This window comes from Hippopotamus amphibius, chromosome 8 (genome assembly GCF_030028045.1).
Source record: "Hippopotamus amphibius kiboko isolate mHipAmp2 chromosome 8, mHipAmp2.hap2, whole genome shotgun sequence".
In the NCBI taxonomy this organism is placed as follows: Eukaryota; Metazoa; Chordata; class Mammalia; order Artiodactyla; family Hippopotamidae; genus Hippopotamus; species Hippopotamus amphibius.
In genome coordinates this window covers 97718716-97740767 of record NC_080193.1, presented here as the reverse complement: position 1 = coordinate 97740767, position 22052 = coordinate 97718716, and the positions used below count along the sequence as shown (strand labels likewise).

General features: G+C 47.0%; 1 protein-coding gene across 4 annotated transcripts in view; it reads right to left on the bottom strand.

Moving 5' to 3' along the window:
- Positions 1-10953: 10953 nt before the first annotated feature.
- Positions 10954-22052, bottom strand: part of PLEKHM3 (pleckstrin homology domain containing M3) — a 198023-nt gene continuing 186924 nt past the window's right edge. For 3 of the 4 annotated variants that reach the window (XM_057745975.1, XM_057745974.1, XM_057745976.1), the window contains exon 8: positions 10954-16212. In XM_057745975.1, coding sequence (XP_057601958.1) covers positions 16035-16212 — 178 coding nt within the window. In that variant the 3' untranslated portion in view covers positions 10954-16034. The remainder of the gene's footprint in view (positions 16213-22052) is intronic. The other variant, XR_009055126.1, reaches the window with a different exon arrangement.

Genomic DNA, 22052 nt, shown 5'->3' with positions numbered 1-22052 from the left:
AAGCTGTGATAAACTGAAAAGTGGACACTTGCAAAGAGGCACTACTTTCTTTGGAGAGGGGAATTCAGGAAAATTCTCAGAGAAGGGGACGTACAAGCAAAGTTTGATCGGTGACAAAAAGCTTGGCAAATAGACAAGGAGAACGTTCCAAACAGAAGAACTGCACCAAACTGGAAAACTGTGAAAAGTTTGCTGGCAGAGGAATGTGAAGGGGGAAGAGGGAGAGAAGTAGGACCCGTCACAATTTTGGGGCCCGGTGCAAAATGAAAACGTGAGACCCTCATTCAAAAATTCTCTAGAGGGGCTTCCTAGGTGGCGCAGTGGGTAAGAATCCGCCTGCCAATGCAGGGGACATGGGTTCGATCCCTGCCCCAGGAAGATACCACATGCCGCGGAGCAACTAAGCCCGTGCGCCACAACTATTGAGCCTGCTCTCTAGAGCCCGTGAGCCACAACTATTGAGCCCATGTGCTGCAACTACTGAAGCCCACGTGCATAGAGCCCATGCTCTGCAATGAGAGGCCATTGCAATGAGAAGCCTGCACACTACAATGAAGAATAGTCCCCTGTTCTCTGCAACTAGAGAAAGCCCGTGTTCAACAAAGAAGACCCAACACAGCCAATAAAATAAATAAATAAATACATTTATTAAAAAAAAAAACTAAAACAAATTCTCTAGAATTTCAAGACAGCAACAGCTGCGCATTAAATCCATAATGGGGCCCATGCAAAAGCACCGCTCAGGAGCCCACAAGGCCATCCCAATGGCAGGAGGTGAAGTTAAAGGGAAAGGCAGGACCATACCATCAAGGGTTTCTGGGTCATGCTTTGGTGTATGGACTGCATCCTGAAGGCAACTGAGAGCCTTAAGAGATTTTTAAGTGGGGCTGAGGCAAGATCAGGCTTGCATTTTTAAAATAATAAATTTAGGTATGTATTTATTTATTTTGGCTGTGTTGGATCTTCATTGCTGTGCGAGGGCTTTCCCTAGTTGTGGAGAGCGGGGGCTACTATACGTTGCAGTGCGCAGGCTTCTCACTGTGCTGGCTTCTCTTGTTGGGGAGTACAGGCTCTAGGCATGCAGGCTTCAGTAGTTGAGGCACATGGGCTCAATAGTTGTGGCTTGCGGGCTCTAGAGCTCAGAGCTCAGTAGTTGTGGCTCACAGGCTTAGTTGCTCCACAGCATGTGGGATCTTCCTGGACCAGGGCACAAACCCGTGTCCCCTGCACTGGTCGGTGGATTGCTAACCACTGTGCCGCCAGGGAAATCCCCAGGCTTGCATTTGATAAAGACCATGTTGAGGGCAGCACTGAAAGGCTTGGCTGGAAGTCTGGTTAAGAAGCAACTGAAATGGCCTGGAGAGAGAGGATGAGGACAGGAGACGTGACAGTGGCCAAAGGAAGTGACAGCAGGACAGAGAGGAGACAGGACTCTGAAAGGTGTGAACTTGATCACAGGACTTCAGGCTGGACGTCTCAAGCCGTGGCCCGGTGGGCTGCCCTGCACTGCAGTCTCGTGCGCCTCCCCCCTTTGCAGGTTGTGGAGGCTTTGGGTTCCCATGACCCCTCCCAGAACAAAAGGCTGTGGGTGGAGGAAAGTGGGAGGTACTGATGTCCCAAGTCATTCACCAAGAACCCTTTCCGGATCCACATCTCTGTCTTGCCACATGAAGCAGAGGTTCCCAGAACCCAGGTCTGGGGGGAGCCAAATAAACCCCCTCTCGACTCCAGTCCTGGAAACCCAGCCTTTAGCAGAAGTTCAACCAGCATTGTTTCAATACCACCTCCCTTGGATTTGCATTTCCTGATTTGGGTGTTTGTGACATTCCAGGGGCCATTATCAGAGAGTTTCACTATTTCCTGATGGAATCAGGACATGTTCTTTTTTGGGGGGGTGGGGTGGAGGTGGGAGTGAGGGAGCCAGTGTGTGACAGGGTGTCCACCACGAGCAGGCACAGTCCCACAGCACAGGAGGGAAGGAATGAAAAATGAACCCCTCAGTGGCCTCCTGACCGCAGATGACAAGGAAGGAAGCCGGCGTGTATTCAGTGCCAAGTGGTGTGTGCCAGAGCTCCTCCCTTTTCACAGGCTGTCTCTTCTCATCCTCATGACAATGCCTGAAGGTGAGCACAGGGCCCACCTTTTGCACGTCAACACCCAGCGGTCCTTGGCAGGATGTGGATTAGGACTCTGGTCTTCACATTGCTGGATGCCCACCCACATCCCTCTGGTCTCAGCGAAGGAACAAATGCCTGGGAACAGCCCCCAGTATCCTTCACTTCTATTCGACAGATGGAAAAACAAAACAGAGGAGGCACCACAGTGAGCCGGTCCTGGGTAAAGTCTGGGAAAATTGCTTCTAAGGTGAGGGTGGTTCTATGTAAACCTGGCGTGGAATGGATGTCTCCATTAATTAGCTTCTTTGTAAAAAACCAAACAACCAGAAATTGGGAGTCTGATCTGACTCAGAGAGAGGGAAAAGGGAGGCATATTTAATGCATTTGAAGGGAAATAAAAACTCCAAGTAGCAGAATGAAGTTGGTACAAGTTTTGAATTGGCGGCACTGGACGGGTTGTTTCCATGAAAAATTTTCAAAACAACAACACAGGAATATCCTTGTTTGGTGCCAAGTCTGACGTGGTGAGCACTTTCTAGAAATTGGAGGGTGTGGTGGGGCAGGTGGGAGGAGAGAGAGACTAGCCTAACTGCCAGGTGGCTTCTGGGCTCAGAGAGCATCCGTTGTAGCTGGAGCTCTAACAAGCAGGGAACACATCGATTGTGGGGGGGTCAATGAGGAGGACAGACGTGAAAACCTGGGGAGATGTGCTCCTAGCCCGAGAGCTCGCGGACGAATGCTCCGAATGAAAACCCGCTCAGCAGCCAAGGCTGCTTTTTCAGGCTGGTCGCGTGTTTAAACTGGAATATTAATTTTACGAGCAGGAGAAAGCTCTCCTGGACACGAACGTTTGGCTGACAGGAGAAGTCCACAACCCGTGGGCTCTGGATGAAAGGGCTGGGCCTCTGGGGGCATCTTCCGGGCTGCAAAAAGGGCCGGGCTGCTCGAAGGGTACTTGAAACAAATACAACACGGACTCTAAAACACACCAATATGTCCTGTTCTTCCAGAAAAATACCCTCTGTAATGAGTTACAAGCTGTAGAGACTAAAGCCAATTTACCTGTCAAAGAGAAAGGCGGAATCCCCCCAGGCCAGACTGCCGGGGCCGAGCGTGGCTGCCGGCCCCTTCCCTCCCCTGGCCCCACCTTTGTACCCGCACCTTCTTGATTGTGGAGGCTGCAGAAAAAAATAGAAAAGTTGGGAAAATCCTCTAAAGGCACACAGTGTTCCAAGCACAATCAGACCGCTAATTACTGTTAAGCCCGAGCCCCTTTTTGTGTTCTGAGGGGGACTTCAGTGTGTAGCGACCGCTTGGGTCTTTTCATGAGCTCAGACTGACTCTTGAATAGCAGATTTTTTTCTTCTTCTCCTTTTCAACATTTGCTTGCTGCCTGCCTTCTTTTCCTTCATCCGCATCTTTACCTTCTTTTTTTTTTCCTTTTTTTTTCCTCTGTTTTTTCTTTTTGCTTTTCTGATAGCATTTTTCCTCTGGCGTTGTGTTTTAAGTCTCTAAATGAAACTTGACTGCCCCCACGGCCGGCTGGAGAAGCACAAAGGCCTCCCATTCCACTGGCTACAGTAACGCCATTGTGTGTCCTAACAATGCACTAATTGGCGGTGACAATTGTGGAGCTGGGGAGGAAGAGGGGGGCCGCTCTTTTCCAATCAGTGAGCCACCGAAATAAAGGGAGAGGAGGAGGACGGGAGGCCCAGGTTCCTGGTGGAGAGGGGGGATAGACACACAGAGGGGGCACAGTGCTGGGGTTTGTGCTGGGCTTTCCAAATTAATAATAAAAACAAAGGGGAAAAGAATTAATGTGGAAAAAGAAATACAGACTTTGCTGCAGGCAACTTCAGGGTCCTGGCGGTGGGGGTGGGAGGAAGCCGAGGTGAGGTGTGGTGAGCGCCCTTCAGGAGGACCCTGTGAGGAGGGAAGCTTGAATTAGCTGACTTGCACATCCAACAAACTGATGCAAAGTGGGAGAGGCTGGTGAGAAAACGCTCTGAGGGAAGCTCCGGACAGGATGGTAGAGAGGCAGGTGCTGAGGCTGGTGCATGGTGAAGTCCTGGGTTCAACCACATTTCTCAAGGAGGGGAAGCCAGGAAGGGAGAAGGCTTACATTTGCTGGATGGTGGATTAGACTTTCACAAAGCCCAGGAGCTGCAGTAGGTGATTCTGACCTTTAAAGTGGTCCAGAAGGGGAGCTAGGCAGGGTGGCAGACAAGAACAAAACGATAGACAAATAATGTCGCTGGGCCCCCAGGGCCTGCTGGAGATGCCCCCCAAAACCACAGACCCCTAGTCGCCTGCAGCGGGTAGGACGCAGTCCCAGAGTCACCTGGCTCCAGCCCACATTCTGCTTTACACAAAATGACTCACCTTCCCAGACCAGCCTCAAAGGGGCCCTCTCCCCGGAAGGAGAAATTGACCCACAGCCTGTCCATGCTCTCCCCCTGCTCTCTGCAAGGAACCAGACTGGACATCTCTCTCTCTTCCTGTGTGCCAGGCCCAGTGCTGAGTGCCCTGTCCGCGCTAGTTCACTGCAATCTCATAACAGCCACATAACCTGATGACTATTATTATTCCCAGACAGAAGGAGATAACAACTTGCCCAAGGTCACTGAGCACCAAAGTGGAGGAGCCCAGAATCTAGCATTGGCAACAACAGCGCTGGTTAACCTCTCCCTCTTGGCTTCTGTACTCAGCTCTCTCTGTTCACTCTACATTTCCGGGTGGGGGTGAGGCGGGGCAGAGGCTGTGCCCCTGCAACCTCAGCATCTAACAGAACACGTGGCATATGGAAGGCCTTCAAAAGGGTTTGCTGACTGAAGGGGGAGGCGGGGAGGGATGGATTATTAGTGGACATCCTCTGTATTCTTGTGGGTCTTAGACTTCAGCCTGCATTAGAATCCCCCGTGGGGGACGTTGTTAAAATATAGGTCTGCCCTCTCGCCCCCGTCCCCTGGGCATGAATGAACTGAGGATGTGCACTTCTAACATATGCCTAGCCGATGCTGCTGATGCTGCTGTGGGGACCACAGGCTAAGAAGGGCTGCTCTGGTTCTAGCATAATGTTCACGTTGCACCTGGGATTGCATTCCTGCCATTATCTCTGGTGCGTTGTTGCTGTTGTTGTTGTTTGTTTTTGTGGTCTGAGGCCAGAAGTTTTATTAAGGAGAAATTAAAGTTGAAAAGTTTTGGCCATAATGATAGGTAATCTTAGGTTCCTTCCTGCTTTAAATAACAACGTTGAGCAAACAGCCATTTATATCCGATTAAAAAAATAAGATGATCAGTGATGTGCCCAGCCAACAACACTGCAAACATGACATGTTTTAGAAAATATCTGGAAGAGTCTTTTATTTGGGGAGACTCTCTTGGAGAACCCTTTTCTTGCATAGATTTTTGTGCCTTTTAATTTTGTGTCATGAATATCATCTACTTTAAAGTGAAATACTCATCCAGTGGAAGAAATGAATAAAGAGCACTTTAATGCTAAAGTCTTTTTGGTGAGGGCATCTTGGGGGATGGGTGAGAAATTGAGGAACACCCCCACCCCCACCCCAGGACTGGCACGTTGGCTCACGAGCCAATGCCTTGGGCCACAACCTGGTGCCAGGGAACAGACGGGACCCTCTGCACTGGGGGCAACTGCCATCCCTGCAAATAAAGTGTTCTGTCTCCACTCAATTCTGTAGGAACCAACCCTGTTTCTTGAGCTGGTCCTTTTAATTAGTCAAGTATTCAGCCTCCATTGACAAGTCACTATCATCAGGTTGCGGGTGCCACAAACTCCTGAAGTGTCCTCTCTTCTCAGTTAAAGAAAATTTTCCTCCCAGCCTTGGTACAGCTTTCTGAGTAGAGAGGCCAGGCATGATGCACCCTGGCAGGACGCACTCTTGGGTGTTCCCTCTGGAACATCTGTTGGCTGCGTGGACCAGCATGAATGGAGCAGGGGGTACTGTCCCCTAAAGGGTACTGGGACACCTGCTCCTTCAAGAAGGAGAAAGGGACGCTGGGGAAGCAACCATAGCCCTTTATCAAGCCTTCAGGCGGGGTACCTTGTATTTTTATTTTTATTTTGTAAAATCTTTACTGTTCGAAAAAACAAAACAAAAAATGATATTTGGGGGACAAAGAGATATATGGAACTGAGCAGCAGATGATAACAAGGAATTATTATTCCTTTTGTTCAGTGTGTAATGGCATTGTGACTATGTAGAAAAAAACTAAGCGTCTTTTTTAGATGTGTGCTAAAGCACATCGGCATAAAGTGTCCTTATGTCCAGGATTTGCTGTAGGATATTTTCTCAAAAAAAGTAAATGAAAAACAAGAGTAGGTGGAAAAACAAGGCAAAACTTCATAATTTTTATTTTTGAAAATGTTTATTTTTATCTTTGAAAATCCTCATTAGAAACACCCCGTGGTGGGCTGCATGTGAGCTGACTGTTGGGGTGCCAGGGGAACAGGTTTGGGGGCAATTTGGGCAGGATTAGTTTCCAGGGCTTTCTGGCTGTCGGACCACATGTTGACACACGTTTGCTATAAGCATTGGCACTTAGCAAAGTCTATCAGCCAGTGTCCGAACTCTGCTTTACCCTTTTCCCTTGGTGTGGAATTGAACTTGCATGAAGGAGAGGTACTTCCTGAGACATCTGTCATCAGGCATCTCCTCTGGGCACTGAGGCTGCCGGTGGCTGCTTCCTCAGTTGCCTCGCTCTTGGGCAGCAGTGAGAAAGCCATCTGGGGAGCTTGACCCAGTTTAGAATTCACATTCACTTCCTTGCCTATGCAATTGGAATTTATTTCCTCTGCAAAAGGCTTGAATCTCAGAGCAAAATACCTCCAGCTGGGCTTGAGTATGCATGCAGTGATCCTAATGGAGAAAGATTCTGGTTTATTTTCATAACAGCATGCACCTTGCGGTATCCTTGGAACCCGACGTTATTAAGAGTGTGTCATCACAATACAGCGCGGAAGCGAAGGCAATTTGGATGTCCTTGGGCCCCAAATTAATATGTGCTTTGTATAGTCTTGTAATTTGGAAGGCAATTTTCCATAACACAGTGAGAGATGTTCCTTTATACATTTGAGATAATTTAGCTCAATGTTCATTTGAAAAAATGACGGTGCTAATAGCAGCTCTTCAGCTTCAGAACTACAGACCATCCTGGGAGAGCACGGAAGCCACTGAAAGTGATTCTCATATCAGGCTGTCTGGGAGGGACTGGATAAAAGCTGGAGGAATTTCCCCCAGACCAACAGCTGCCTAAGGTCGTATGGCAGGGTCTGAAATATTGTATGAACCCATGAACTCTAGCCGATTGGCTTAAAACCAATAGCTCTCAGTGGAGGAGTATGAAATAGATTTGGGGGAATTATGAATTTCCCGATTGTCCAGGTAAATTGTAAGTCACTGCACATAAATCAGAATTTCTGTGTGCTTAGCTATGGGAACAATTTGTTCTTCCTACTAGAAATTTCTCTCCGAGCTATGAAGGATGCAAACAGGGGAGAATAAATGAACTTGCTGCCTGTGTTTTGCCTTGGGCTTCCTGAGTATTATATACCAGGGGCCATTGTTCTCCTGGGGAAGGAATCCTCTACCCTAACCAGAATCCAGTACAATCATAAAAATGCACTTTAAACACCTACCCCCCTCAAGTCAGGAATGTAGCTTTAATGATGCTGCTTTAGAACAAGTCTCAAGTTCATTTCTAGTTGCATTCCTGCCCCTTGGAAACACTACCTTCCTTCAATGATTCTCAGTAAAGTCTTTGCTGTGGGTGTTTCCCCCATGGTAAGCATTGTGGGAAGGGAGAAGATCACATCTTTTACAAGATTGAACCCTTTGTGCAAGTGCTCCATCAATGAGGAATACTTGTTGTCATCAAAGTTATTTTCATAAAAAGAGGGGAGGGTAAAAACTAAATTTCCATTCACCTGTAACATTCAATGTTCGTTGGGTGGGCCTGACCTGGGAGCAGACTGTCACATGCATACATTTGAGGACAATTGCAGCACAACCAGGAGAAATGAAAAAAACGAAAGGGAGGGTACAAGGCTCTCTTTGTAGGCTAGCTTAGTCACCTGTGGCCATGACTTGTTCACTTCTATTCACCCGGCTGTCTGGCAATGGTATATACTGGATAAATAGACGCTAACCACACCCCGGAAGAAAATGAAGGGGGTATAAAGTTAAGGTTTTATGAAAACAATGGCAATCCACGAGCAGAAGATTCAAAGTACTGTTCTGTGTCTGCTGGGAAGAAGGCAGACAACAGCTGTTAGCTGGAGAGCAACTGAGACCGATCAGTCCCTTTATATCCCTTTGACATCCTTCCCACTGTGGACCACCAGTATGCCAAGCAAATGTCTATTTCATTCAATGAAGCAACTTGCTTCCTTCAATCTAGTGGTTTTTAACTTTCGGAACGCACGGGAATCACCCAGGGAGCTTTTAAAAAATACAAATACTCAGGCCCCATCCAGAGAGATTCTGATTCAATGGTCTGTGAGGGGGTCCTGACATTCTGCTTGTGTTTTTGTGTTTCTAATGTGGGAACCACTGATTAAAGCCCTCATCTTTAGCCATCATCAAAGGACAGGACAGGGGAAACAATTAAGGGAGATTCAAATCACCATCTCCTGAGGGTGGGGAGAGAGGAACAAAATGGTGTCTCTTTCCACCCTCTGAAAACATCTCCTTTTGATAATGTGAAAACTTCCTGCCGCCATCTAGCCACACAGGTTTACCGCCACTGGGGGAAAGCTAACCCGTTCTATGAATCAGATGAATCGGGGCTCCAGTGGCATGGTGTCTGGTGTGGTTGAGTGAAACATTAACTTGTTTCTTTTTATTGTGGATTGTGGCAGGTTGCTTGTGAAGAGGAGGTCCAGTTGTTCCTTGGACAGAACGGGCGTGCGCCCCAGTTGGTTTCCTGAGGGCGGAGGCAGGGCAGCTTGGCATGAGCTTGTTTCGGTGTGGCTTAGAGAGTGCGGCTCAGAGGCCACCTGTGGTGAATGTTTAACCAGAAGCACCTCTTCTGGTCTCTTCAATGTCTTTCTTTGAGCAAGTGAGTTTAAATGGTGCTGTTGAAAGGTTCTAAGTGGCCCGTTGTGCCCGTGGCCTTTTTGGTGGCAGGGTGAGGGCCAGCCTGGGGAAGGTAGTGCAGATATTTCCAGGGACCTCTCAGCTCCCAGAGGGCTGCTGTCCTCACGTAGACAACGTCTCTCTACTTTCACTCTTTGCTCTCAAAGTATGGTCTTCAGGAATGACCAGTGGCCTTGCCTAGTGGCCTCTTGCCTGGCACTTGTCCCTCTAATTTGGAGAGTGCGGTGGCGAGATGAGACCAGGGCAAGAAGGCTTGGGGAAGAGTCGTGGCAGACACTCCATGCGGGAGCTTAGGCACATTTTTCTCAGACCCGAAAGAAATCACAGCCTGATTCGGCAAAATGAGGCCTATTACATCTGCAACTTAAAAGTGACACTATATTTTTCATAAGCGTAGGAATAGCTGATGAGAATATTGAGATTGGAGAATTTAGGAAAAAACCAAAGTCTATCTGTAAGATTAAGAGCTATATATATATAAAATAGCCCTTAATCACTGAGCTGAATCACTTTGTTGTACCCCTGAAACTGACACAGCATCGTAAACCAACTTTACTTCAATTAAAAAAAATATATATTAAGAGCTATTTTAAAGTCCCAGTAGCTCACTTCCAATACAGTTCAAATCTTGACTTTGCATTAACATCCAGGGCTCATCTTGGGCTTTCACCACCCCCGCCAAAACAGCATTTTAATGAAGTTGTTAGGAGAAGAGTAAGTACTTTCTGCATTGTTTATTGAGAGAGAGATAACTTTACACATTAGGAACTGGTGCGCTTAAATTATATGACAGATGACCATAAAAACTAGGGGTCTTGTCCACAACACAGCTTCATTTTATCTTATTACAGTTACTGATACTTAAAAAATGATGTAAACAAAAATATGGATGTTATGCCAAAACAAAAGGCAATAAAATCCAGAACACAGAAACAACACGTATATAAGTTACCACATTAGATATTACAAATAGCTCAACACAGAGTGACATAATAATAGCCCAAACCCCAAATTTTAGACAGTTCTGTACAGCATGAGCAGAAATAAGGGAAAATAACACCGATCTGACCCAGGAGCGTTAAGAACAAGTTGTGCAGAAGTCTTCCACACTCCGCGTTCAACACTCTTCATTTGCAGCCTACATATTTTCCCTCCTTTTACTGTTCCCTATGGACAGATCTTTTTCCTTAAATGTTCTAAGATAGGCTATTCACAATAAGATCCTGATAGGTGACCAAAATCAGAACCCAAGCCTCTGGTGATGAGAGTCTAACTTAATAGCTTGGTGAACTGCCCATGCCACACAGAAATGCTTTCACCACAATTCATCCAAGAGGCTTCTCGCTTCCCACTTGGAAAACAGGTGGCAAAATAAAAGAAAACCTTTGTACAGTAAAGGAAAAGAAAATCCTTGTGTTTGTGTAATTTTTTTTCACCTGAAAAAGGCTGAGTTCACTGACTTTACAGATTCGAATCTGAAAAACCGGTTTAATTTCTCTAACCATTGGCCTTGGTGACATCATGACATTCCCCTGAGTTTGGTAAATGGAAAGCAAGCAGGCAAGCAAAAAGAGTGATTCCAAAAACAGCATAAAACAGACTTAAAACAGTATGTGGTTGTATCTTGTGTATTTCTTGGTAAGTGTCAACGGCGCCAAGTAGCGTTGCCACCAGTCTGCTTTGACAATCAGGAATCCTTGTATGCATGAGGTTAAGGCACCAGGTTAAAAGAAGGTGAAAGGTCTGACATGCGTGTGGAATACGTAGGCTCTGAGTCTGCCTGTACAAAGAGCAGCCAGCAGGGAAGAAGCAAAGTGATCCATATTGAGGCAAAGGGTCCTGCGGGCTTCAAGGGGGTCAGATAGCCTAGATGCACTAGGCAGTACTGTCAGGTACTCCTACGGGGAAAAGAAACGAATGCGATGGCCACCATGGGCGGAAGCCACAGGCCCCAGTGGTCCACCAGCCAGTTTACCAGCCATGAGGCCTGAATCTGGGCTCCGGACTGGGGCAAGGAAGATCCAGGGAAGGGCAGAGAGGCTAGGCTGCAGCTCAGTGGCCTAGGAGGGAATCTTGCTGTGCTAACAGTTGCTGCAGGTGCCTGAATCTTCTACATGGGTAACAACTGGCTTCGCTCCAGACCTTTTTAGCAAGATGGCATCTCTCTGCACAGGCAGGAACCAAAGCCAAACAGCAGCTGTCTTTTCACTTGAGGTTAACAGCACCTTCCATCACGTCACTTGGATCCCATTTAAAATAAAAGCCCTGACAACTGTGGGTGTGCTTGGGAGGGTGTTTCCCACTTTTCTTTTGACTTCTGTCTAGAGTTTGACCATGACTTGGACTGCTGGGACTTAACTGTCGAAATACTGTCCCACATGATAGAAATCACATTTGTCTGTTTAGATGAACCGAGCAGGGCTTGTTCACCTTGCTCACGTAGTTACGCAGGGCAGTTAGTTCTCCTAGACCGAAGGCAGAAGAGTGGTGCAGGGTGCACAACACAGAGCTGTGCTGTTAACACCCGGTCATGAACAAGGCCCTGGGAAGGGAAAACGGACAGTGCTTCCGATGACTCAATTCAGGCCACCAAGGGCATGTTTGCTTCTTTAAGCTTTGTCCCCCATTCTCTACTTTTTCACATTATCTTAGAGGAAGGAAAGGATCGAGGCAGAAAACTCAAGAAATGAGGGGGAAAACTGCATGCATCGCTTTTTGCTGGGAGACGCAAAAAATAAAATAATAAAATCCAGGCAGTATTAGAATCAGGAGTTGAAGCTTTACTTCACAATCCAGTTATTTCAATCAAGTGCGGCAGATGAGTGGGGGTGAAGGATTCTGCCCAAACACAAGAGCAGCATGGGCTTCACCCTAAATTAGGTGCCGCGTGTACCTCGCCTCCCTCAGATGAATGCCTCTCTGCAGAAATGTTACCAAATATTTGCGGCCTCACTCAAGTCCTACCCTGATGTAGTGATTTATGTAAGGCCTTTTCTGGCTCATGGGTAGAGAACAAAGCCACGGGGTTGGAAGCCAAGGTTTTTCGAGAAGGCATGGGAAGAAACTATCCAGTGTCAGTGTTCAGTGTGTACAGATGTAGAGACAAAAACAGATGCCAGACTCCATGCAAGGGGACTCACTCCAGCTTAGCAAAGGCTGCCTACAGCAGCTGGAGCCATACGAACAGCTCAGCTATCACTGCGGCCAGAAGGAAATCACAGCAGTCCTCGGTGGGAGTCTGAAGGACACCACTGGGTTGGTTGGAAACCACAAATCCCAAGTCCTAGCGATACTCCCTTTACCGTAGGGGCCTATTCTAGAAGAATCCAAAAGTGACTGCCTTCTCAGCTAATCAAGTATTAAATCTCCTAAAAAGATTACCCTTTAGCACAACAAATACGAAGACAACTATAAGTCAGTCCCCTGAAAAGGCAATGAAGCAAAGGGGGAAGATGAGCGTTTACGTGGTTTTCTTATAAAGAGCTTTCAACTTCGAGAAAGAGCCGCCCTGGAAAGAACATGACTCCCATCCCAGTTGACTGCTTTTTAAGTACTTTGTGGCCTTCCTGCCGCGATGCAAACTGAGGTCTATTTTAGGAACTGGCTTCTTTACTGCAGGGTGAGATGCCAACATTTCACCAGGGTTGGACTGTCTCACACATGAGTTTCTGGCGCTGTGAGGAAGGATTTCCTCAAGTGATACACCAGGGAGTGGGCCTTTCAAGAGAAAAGAGGTTTGCCTGAGTTGGCTGCCAGCTCTAGATTAGTTGGCCATTTTCTCATGTGCTTTATGTGCATGATATTTAATATGGGATGAAAAACGGACCATGAGGGAAAGCAGATATTAGCTTGGTCCTAAGGAGGTGGTAATCCACAGATTTGCTTTTGTTTCAAGTTTCTGAGCAGTCGAACAATTACCTACAGTGCACTAAGTAATCTGTTAGCGTTGAAAACAGTAAGGGCGTTCATGTGCGCTAAGGTATTCTGGGCTGAAGAGGGCAATTTTGAATTTTCGTGGTGGGCCAAACTCCGAAGCCAGCTCTGCTCTGGCCTATCAGATTTGGGTGGTGGTGACTGAGGGTGTCATGTAGCCCTGTGGCTGGCACTGGGCAGGCTGTCGGGGCTCCACAAAGAGGAGACAGAATAGAAGCAGCTAGGGTACGGGTCCAGTTCTGGGTAGCTGATGGTGATAGCACATTCATTTTTTTTTTTTTCCCTTTTGAAAATAAGCAGAAAACAATGTGGGTGGAAAGTTCTCCTTACGAGTTTCCAGGGACTGCCAATATTCAGCAGCGCCTCTAAATGGGCCTGGTGAAAGCAAAGGCCTTGAGAACAAAGATCCAGAATGTCACCCTGACTGTCAGCGGGTCTGACCCTGGGTGCCTATGAGATAGGACAGGAAATTCTGTACATACAGCGAACATGCTAGAAGGGGAGGAGATGGCCCTGCACTTCAGGTCTTCAAGTGCAGTGTGCTGGGGGCGGCCTTGCTGACAGTCGGAATCACAGATCCATTAATTACGGCGAAGGCAGAAGTAAGCTACAGTGACGGAGCTGCGGGCGGAGGGAAAAGGCACTTTGCCATCGGAGCACATCTGTTTTATAATAAGCAGGTCTATAATTCTCTTGTGAAAGATCATGTTCTGCTATCTTCTCTGAGGCTGGAAAATATAAATACTGTATTTCACGAAAGAGAGGAGGAAAGGGGAGATGATCAAATTTGTTTGCCTGTTTGCCAAGCGCTTGAGATTTTCCACCCTTTTTCTTTTGCGTGCAACCGTCTCTATAACGTAGCGGGGTGGGGGTTGGGGGGCGTCAACTTGTTTTTCTAAGAGTGAAAGGCACCATAAGCCGTCTCATGAATGGGGTCCTGGCCTTCTAACAAGGTTTCATGCCTTGGTTACAGCTACTGTATAATCAGAAAAGAAATGCATGCCTGGTGCTGAGCTATTACACTGAAATGTGTGGTCTGGGGCCAAAGGAACTGGCATGGGTTGTGAGGTGAAATCCTCACATCTAACAGTCTGCGTAAATGGACAGAAGCATCATGAGTTGGGATCTGCAGGGAGCCAGGTGCGGTGGAAAGGAGCAGTGGGGTTAAATGTCCCATGGACTCTGTGAGCCACTGATTCTCCAGATTCTATTCGTAGTGAAACTACTAAACCATGAAGGCATTGAAGGCATCTGCTCAGTGGAAACATACAGAATCTTCTCATACAGCCTATTGAGAACTGTTTCAATATAAGCTTATTTTTCTGTTCTGGAAAGAGGGTGGGAGGAATGGGAGCCATGATTTCCAGTGCCATCCTATCTGCCTTGTGGGTCACAGTGGCTGCTACGCTGGCTCTTAGAAGGGCACTGCAGAGGCAGAACACCCCCCTGCCAAACGCCTAAGCAATTCATCCTACTTCTTATTCCTACGATATTATTCTAGCACTTTTCACTTCAGTTTATAGTGGCAATTGCATATATATATACTTATTTAAATAATATTAGATTCAATTCATTAATTATATTTGTAAGTTTGGTATGTTCTTAATAGTCTGAAGTTGATATTTTGAAGTTCCAAGCTTTTTCAAAACAAAAAAAATATGAAAGCTGGAGTGGTTACATGGACCAATTAAAAGTCAAAATGAAAGGGCAGTGAAGAACAATGAACAACAAATATGATGACTAGGTGGGAATCACCTACACCGGATTCTGCAAAAAGAAATTGCAGACCGTCTCTTGGAATGTGCGTGCTCTATATCTGACCTCCTGGTCTACAAACTGATGTATTTAACAACAATCCTAGGCAACTTCCTCAGGCCAGCACCATTAAAAATCATAACTGTTACCCATGAAACGCCTGGAAGACTGCTCTTAAGAAAGCCATGTTTTGTGCTTCCTAGGTGGCAGAGAGGTTAAGAATCTGCCTGCCAATGCATAGGTTCGATCCCTGCTCCAGGAAGACCCCACATGCCACGAAGCTACTAAGCCTGTGGGCCAAAAAAAAAAAAAGGAAGCCATGTTTCCAGCCTGGCAAATACCGTGGAGCACCACACCCCTGGGCAGGCATCGGATGCGTATCAGCAAACAGATCGACATGTAGGTTACTGAGGTGTCCTCTCAAGCAAAACCCTTTCTGAGATTAACTTCAAAACCAGCACTAGCTCCCCTGATAAATTAGGGACACGTGCTTTCTCTCACAGGGGGCTCGCACTCCTGATTTCCAAGCCATCAAACTCAGCTGAGGTGACTCCTGCCTCCGCGGAGACACCGAGGTGAGAGCCAGGGACACTGGGTTCTGGAAGGATCCAGGAGTCATTGCTGTGTTTCGAAGACTTTCTTATGAAATATGATGATGGGTGCTTGCCTCAGTTACTTCATCCTCTGTGAAGGCTAAAAATAAATAACACAAAAAGAACTCGAAGCACTGTTGTTCTGTAGGCAATGCTTTCTCCTGTGTCCTGTGTAATAAATGGCCCCTGAGAGCCCCCCCAAAAGTCTGAACCATAAAGCCTTGTGTGTAAACCACGTTTTGCTTGGGAGCGAGCAGCTGAGACTCATGGCTAAGTGTAATTCGGCTACTGGTAATTTTTTGAGCCACAAAGGTCCGTGGACCTTTAGGACAATGACTTATACAGAACATACGTACAGGACGTATAGGGGTGTGTGTGTACATTTATAAATATATTTCTACATCTAGCTGAGGATGAGACGTACTCTGCTCCCAGAGGGGTCTAACTGGCTAGTTAGGAAGCCACTGGGGCTGATGGATGGTTGAGAGGTCACTGCCCGGCCTTGGGCTCCCGCTGAGTCAGGTGTTCTGGTAGGACAGCTCAAACATGTTGCAAGCCTCCTCCAGGCTCTCGTCCATGTTCAGCCTCCGCCAGAAAGACTTCTGCTTCATCTGCAGCTCTCGGCGGACACACCTCGGGCAGGGGACAGACTTCTCTTTGCATTCAGAGTGGAAAACGGCTCCACAGCTTTCACACCTGCAAAAGTCAACCACAGAGATGATAAGCCAGGTTGAAATGAGCAGGGCAGGATGCCGGAAGTCCAGTGGCCTCTGTGTAGCTTGGGCCACAGCTTTTTATTCCGGCCAGCCCTGCCCCTGGGAAGAGACATGACTCATAGCAATGGGCTCTTCCCTTTTCCAAAATGCTCAAGGTTGAATTTCACTTGAGAAACAGTTATTTTTTCTCCCTGATTAGAACTAGCTGGGGGGAGGCTTATGGTTTCTGGGGGGAGGGGAGTCAGCAGTCAGGTAGCAACTTTGTGGTCATGGTGATGATGGACAGAGATGTAGAAGGTCCGTGTGTTAGCACCACTGAGAAAGAAGTGCGGGTAGTGACTGAAGGGTGAAGTGACAGAAAATATGAGTGAAGTGCCCTGCCAGCTGAAAACACTCCCAGCACCAGTGACAGCCCATGCGTGACAGCTGTGAAAATGTGACTCTCCACTTCTGCTAACAAGGGCCACGTGGTTCCCTGCCTTTATCTGACACTTCGCAAAGGTAAAATGACACATCTTCATGTTCTGAACGGTATCCTGTGGTGTGTTGCTCTTCTGAGATTTTTAAACATTAGGAACCCCCTCAACCTTTCTAAATCTACTTTCATAACACAAGTGGGAACAGTAAAGCATGAGAGAGTGGGGAAGAGAAGTTTTTTTAGGAAGAAAACAACAGCACAGAGATACTGTAATTTATAGAGAAGACACATTCCAGGTGGATGACTAGTTTGTTGTTTGGCTTGGTGGAAGCCTGTACAGGAGTCTAAATGGCTTGTTTTTACTGCGAAGTCTTTAATAATGAGTAACTGACAAGCACAACTATAGCTGCTCCAGGGGGTGGCTTGCCAACGTGGATTAAGTTCTCATCCTTCCACACATGAGTGACAACTGACCATGACCTCATCCCAGGAGCCCAGGGAATTGGGCCCACATGATTTTGTTCAAGCAGCAACATCCATGGAGGGTCGAGCACTGGACCGGGTCCAGAGATGGCTGTGAAGGAACCGGTCCTTAGGGCTCAGCCTTACGTCTCTTGCTTTTCTTTTAGTGTTTTGAGTTTCAGTCCTGGGTCACTGGGGCACCATCCCCTGGCCTGCTACTTACTTACTACTCTGGATTCAGAAAGTTTGGTCCAAGGAGGATCTTCCCATCCACCCTCGTACCCAGGAGAGAAGGTAGTGATGTAGAGGGAGAGACACGAGCGGGGAGGGGAGGGGCTGTATTTACCACCTGAGGGATCAAAGACAGAAGCTTCACTGCACCCAGCAGTCTCTACCCCCAGCTCAGCTCTCTGGGCCACATATAGCATCGTAGCGGTTAAGAGAGCAAGCAGAGTGCGATGGTCTGGTGTCAATCCCACCATCAAATTGCCTTCTGCCTGTAGGACTGCTATGGACTGAATTGTGCGCCTCCCAAATCCCTATACTGAAGCCCTAACCTTCAATGTCTCTGTATTTGGAGGTGGGGGTCCTCAGGAAGTAATTTAGCTTAAATGACATCAGAAGCGTGAGCCCTGATCTGACAGGATTCGTGTCCCTGTAAGAAGAGACAACGGAGAGCTCCTTCTCTTGTTCTGAGTGTACTCAGAGCAAAGGCTGTGTAAGGACGGGGACAGGAAGGCAGCAAGCCAGGAAGAGAGCTCTCCCCAGAAACCAAGCCCTGCTGAACCTTGATCTGGGACTTCCAGACTCCAGAACGGTGAGAAATAAACACCTGTAGTTTAAGCCACCCAGTCTGCGATATTCTGTATGACAGCCCGAGCTGACTAAGACAGTGACCTTGAGCGAGTTACTTCACTTCCCCGAGCTTCAACCTCCTTATCGGCTAAGTTGGATTTCCATGAACATGTACCTCATCCGGTGGTGTGAGGCTCAAATGAGATAATGCATAAGGCGTTTACACAGTTCCTGGCACCTGGTAAATGCTTAATAATATAGCCAAGAAGTCTCCCTCCTTGTAAGCAGCTACCTGCTGCCTTTCTGCAAGTCTTCATTACAGCCTGATTCCACTTATGTCACCATGGTGACCTGAGGACACCTTAATCAGCCCCCTCATTTCAGAGAGAAGAAAACTGAGGTTCTAAGAGGGCTAGTGGTTGTCTCATGAGGACACTGTGAGTAAAAGACAGAGTTGTGATTGGAAGCCAGGACTCCTGGCAGCTCAGCCAAGGCTGGTACTGAGGCCTGGTCATCTAAGTGAGAGCAGTGCCTCATCACCGAGGGAAATGCAGGGCTTCAACCTAGAATCCTTATGTTCAAATCTCAAATCTTCCTCTGAGTGATCTTGGGCATGGAATTTACGTTCTTGGTGCTCTGGCTTCCTCATTTGGAAAGTGCTGCTCACAATGACCTCCTTGCTACTCCCTGGGATTCTGAGAAAATGGATGGTGGTATGTGGAAGGGCCATTCAAATGGCAAGTGCTCTGAGGGGCCAGCAAGGGTGCCACCACCTCCCACGGTGACACAGGTACCTGCCTTCTTGACCGGAGCTGCGCTGGCTGGGCAGTCACCATGGTGGGGTCACCTCTATCGTCTCTGCCCTCAGTCCCTCCCTCCTTCCCAGGCAGAGTGGGGCTGAAGAGTGAAAGTCAGATGCCAGTGCCTCTCTGGTCTGGCTGGCTCCTCCCCGGTGGCAGTGGCTTTGTCCCTAGTGGGTCACACGTCTGTAACCTCCTACCACTGAAGTGATATGAATGGTAAGTTTATCAAATAAATTTCCTCCGTCCTGCCCTCTTTGCCCTGCTGAGTTAGTCAGTGACATCTACACCTAGGGATGTTGCCCTAGGGCAGTGATTGATAAGGAGAGAAGGCTGGGTTCCTTCAGTACCACTCCCTTATCTCTGCTGATACCCCCCTCACCCCTGTGAGTGAAGAGGTTGAGTCTTATCAGATATTTCTGGTGCAACAAACACCCATGGGGTGATGGAGGAACCAAGTACACCTGCTCTTTCCAGCCAAAGGTCAGTAACTGAAAAAAAAAAAGTCTGAGATAAAAAAATTAATGATTTCAAAATAGAACCAAGTCCTATTTTTTCTAACAATTTGTAACCCAGCAGGCATCTTTTGATCTGTATAGTAGACAGACTGATCAATGACTTCCAGAATTCAGAGACTGTATTGTTAACTTCCCCTCCAGTATTCTCTTTAAATGAAATGAAGGAGGGCAAGAAAGGGAAGGAGGAAGAGAAACTGTTTCTCACGTAGGAGTTATGGAGCTCTGTAATAAAAATGTAATCTGCAGGAAAAATATTTACATTAAAAAAGCAATATATAGGTATGCTCCTCTTTGAGAATAGGACTTTCTTAAAAAGAAATTTTCTTTAAAAAGATTCACTGGCTCCTTAGTGTTTACAGAATATCCTTACTGTATTTAAAATACAATTTAACACACATAACTTTCAGGAACACGTCTTTTATATATGGCAAATCTACCAATGTAATCATCTGTGCAGAAAATTGCCACAGATAATGAAAGAGCAATGTCCATTTGGCGCTCCTTAGTGATAAATCAAATGAAAACTAGCACCTTCATTTCTGAGTCATCCGGTTGAGCCGTCAGCAGTTTCACTGCTTTTTGGTTGTTGCTGTGCCCGTGGAGAATAAAGACGGTAAGGCCTCCCTTCCCAGTGCTGTGTCACACAGGGTGTGACTGCAAGGACACATGCTTGCTATTGACCAAGGCCATCCAGTGGGTTTTCCCATTTTTTCTTGAAAACATCCATTGCTTCATTTAATCCAGGGATCTCAACTCAACCTTGGCACCACTGAGAGTTTGGGATGGACAGCACTTTGTCGTGGGGGCTGTTCTGAGGACTGTAGGGTGTTGAGTAGCACCCCTGGCCTCCGGCCACGGGATGCTAGTGGCAAACCCCGTTCCTCCCCCGTCAGTGCCTCCAGACGCTGCCAAATGCCCCAAAGTCCCCTGGTGGGGCAGGGAGACCTTCCCAGTCGAGAACCATTGGCCTAACCTACCTGGACAAGGCATCCCAGAGCGGGTACCCAGGGAGTACTTCAACAGTGCCCTCCCAGGTGGAATCTGCAAGCGTCCCCTGTGGGATTATGCACCTACCAATCAGCATGCTCCAGTGTAGTGTATTTACTCATACCATTTTCACAAATACGTATTTTAATACATCACTTAATTAAAACTGCTGAAACTCACTAGCATTAACCATCCTGTGGTTTCTAAAATTAATTTAGGGCATCATTTAAGAAGTCAATACCCATGGCACAATTCTGTGCATTGACTAGTAACCCTCAACTTTCTGTCAGCTCGCTCTGATTTCCCCATCCTCCCCAAAGGCCATCTTGATGGTTGACCCTCCAACCCATTTATTTGCTCTTTGGTCAAGAACTTCTGGAGGGTTTCTCTGCGGAGTTCTTTGCTTCTTCATGCCCTATCTAGGCCATCTAGAGAACCCAAACCAAAAGCTTTTGTATTTGCCCCATAAAATAAATTGCTTTTACCTGATTGTGAAGCAGTTAGGTTTTAACAACTTCTACAATGGAAAGGAGACCAGTAAAATATCAGTGAGGCCACTTACTGCAGAGGGGAGTGCCAAGTTCTTCGCCCAGTAGCCCTAGCACTACTGGGATCTTGGGGAAGTTACTTCATCTCTGAACCTCACACTCCACACAAGTCAAAGGGAAAGTTGAATTAGATGGTATCTAAGGTTCCTTCCAACCTGCAGATTTTGTGCAGGGGGAAAAAAGCTACTCTGGGTTTTATCCTCCTCTTTCTAAAGCTTTCTTGCCGGAAGGCCTGTGGATGAATGAATGGGAATATAGCCTTGCTGACCCCTCCTCAGAAAATCTCAAACTGACAAGCTGGGGATGAATGAGGTGAGCTTTAAAGTGAAGAGCATTACTTTAAATTTTATTTATTTGCATTGATTAATCAAGCTATGAAATAGCTTATATGTACTAATACAGCTCTGATAATCAGGTTTTTGGTCAAAAGGAGCTAGCTCTGCCCCTTCAAATAAAATTTCAACTAAACATTAAGAACTCCTTTTTAAGCCTTCTCCCAATCTTCATCAGCATCCCTTTCCCCAAGAAAAAAACCCCAGAATTGTTAAATGTTGTAGAGTATTTATTTTTTAGGGATTGGCCACAGGCAGTAGTCATGTACCACCGTATATGGAAGTACTTTTGTGTTTTAAACACTGGGACAGACACACTGGTGTGGACCAGGGGCCTATCAGCACTGGATACACCAGAGGATGTGTGAGGAAAAGGAGTAACTCAAGGACTGCTTCTACAGAAGCTCTAGGAGGCAGTGCCATTTTTTAAAATAATTAATTAATTAATTACTTAATTTATGGCTGTGTTGGGTCTTTGTTGCTGCGTGTGGGCTTTCTCGAGCTGCGGCAAGTGGGGGCTACTCTTTGTTGAGGTGTACGGGCTTCTCATTGCAGTGGTTTCTCTTGTGGAGCACAGGCTCTAGGTACACTGGCTTCAGTGGTTGTGGGGTGTGGGCTCAGTAGTTGTGGCTTGTGGGCTCTAGAGCGCAGGCTCAGTAGTTGTGGCGCACGGGCTTAGTTGCTCTGCAGCATGTGGGATCTTCCCAGACTAGGGCTTGAACCCATGTCCTCTGCATTGGCAGGCGGATTCTTAACCACTGTGCCACCAGAGAAGTCCCGGCAATGCCACTAATGATCTGTGTGTGCCCCAGCAAACTGGTCCCCTTCCTTGGGACAAGGGCAGGGGAAAATCTCCACCATTTGGGGGCAACACAAATCTAATTCTTTGTCTTAATAAAGGCACCGTCGAACAAGACTCTATACATTTTATAAACAGTCTTTGACCTAAAACTTAGCTTA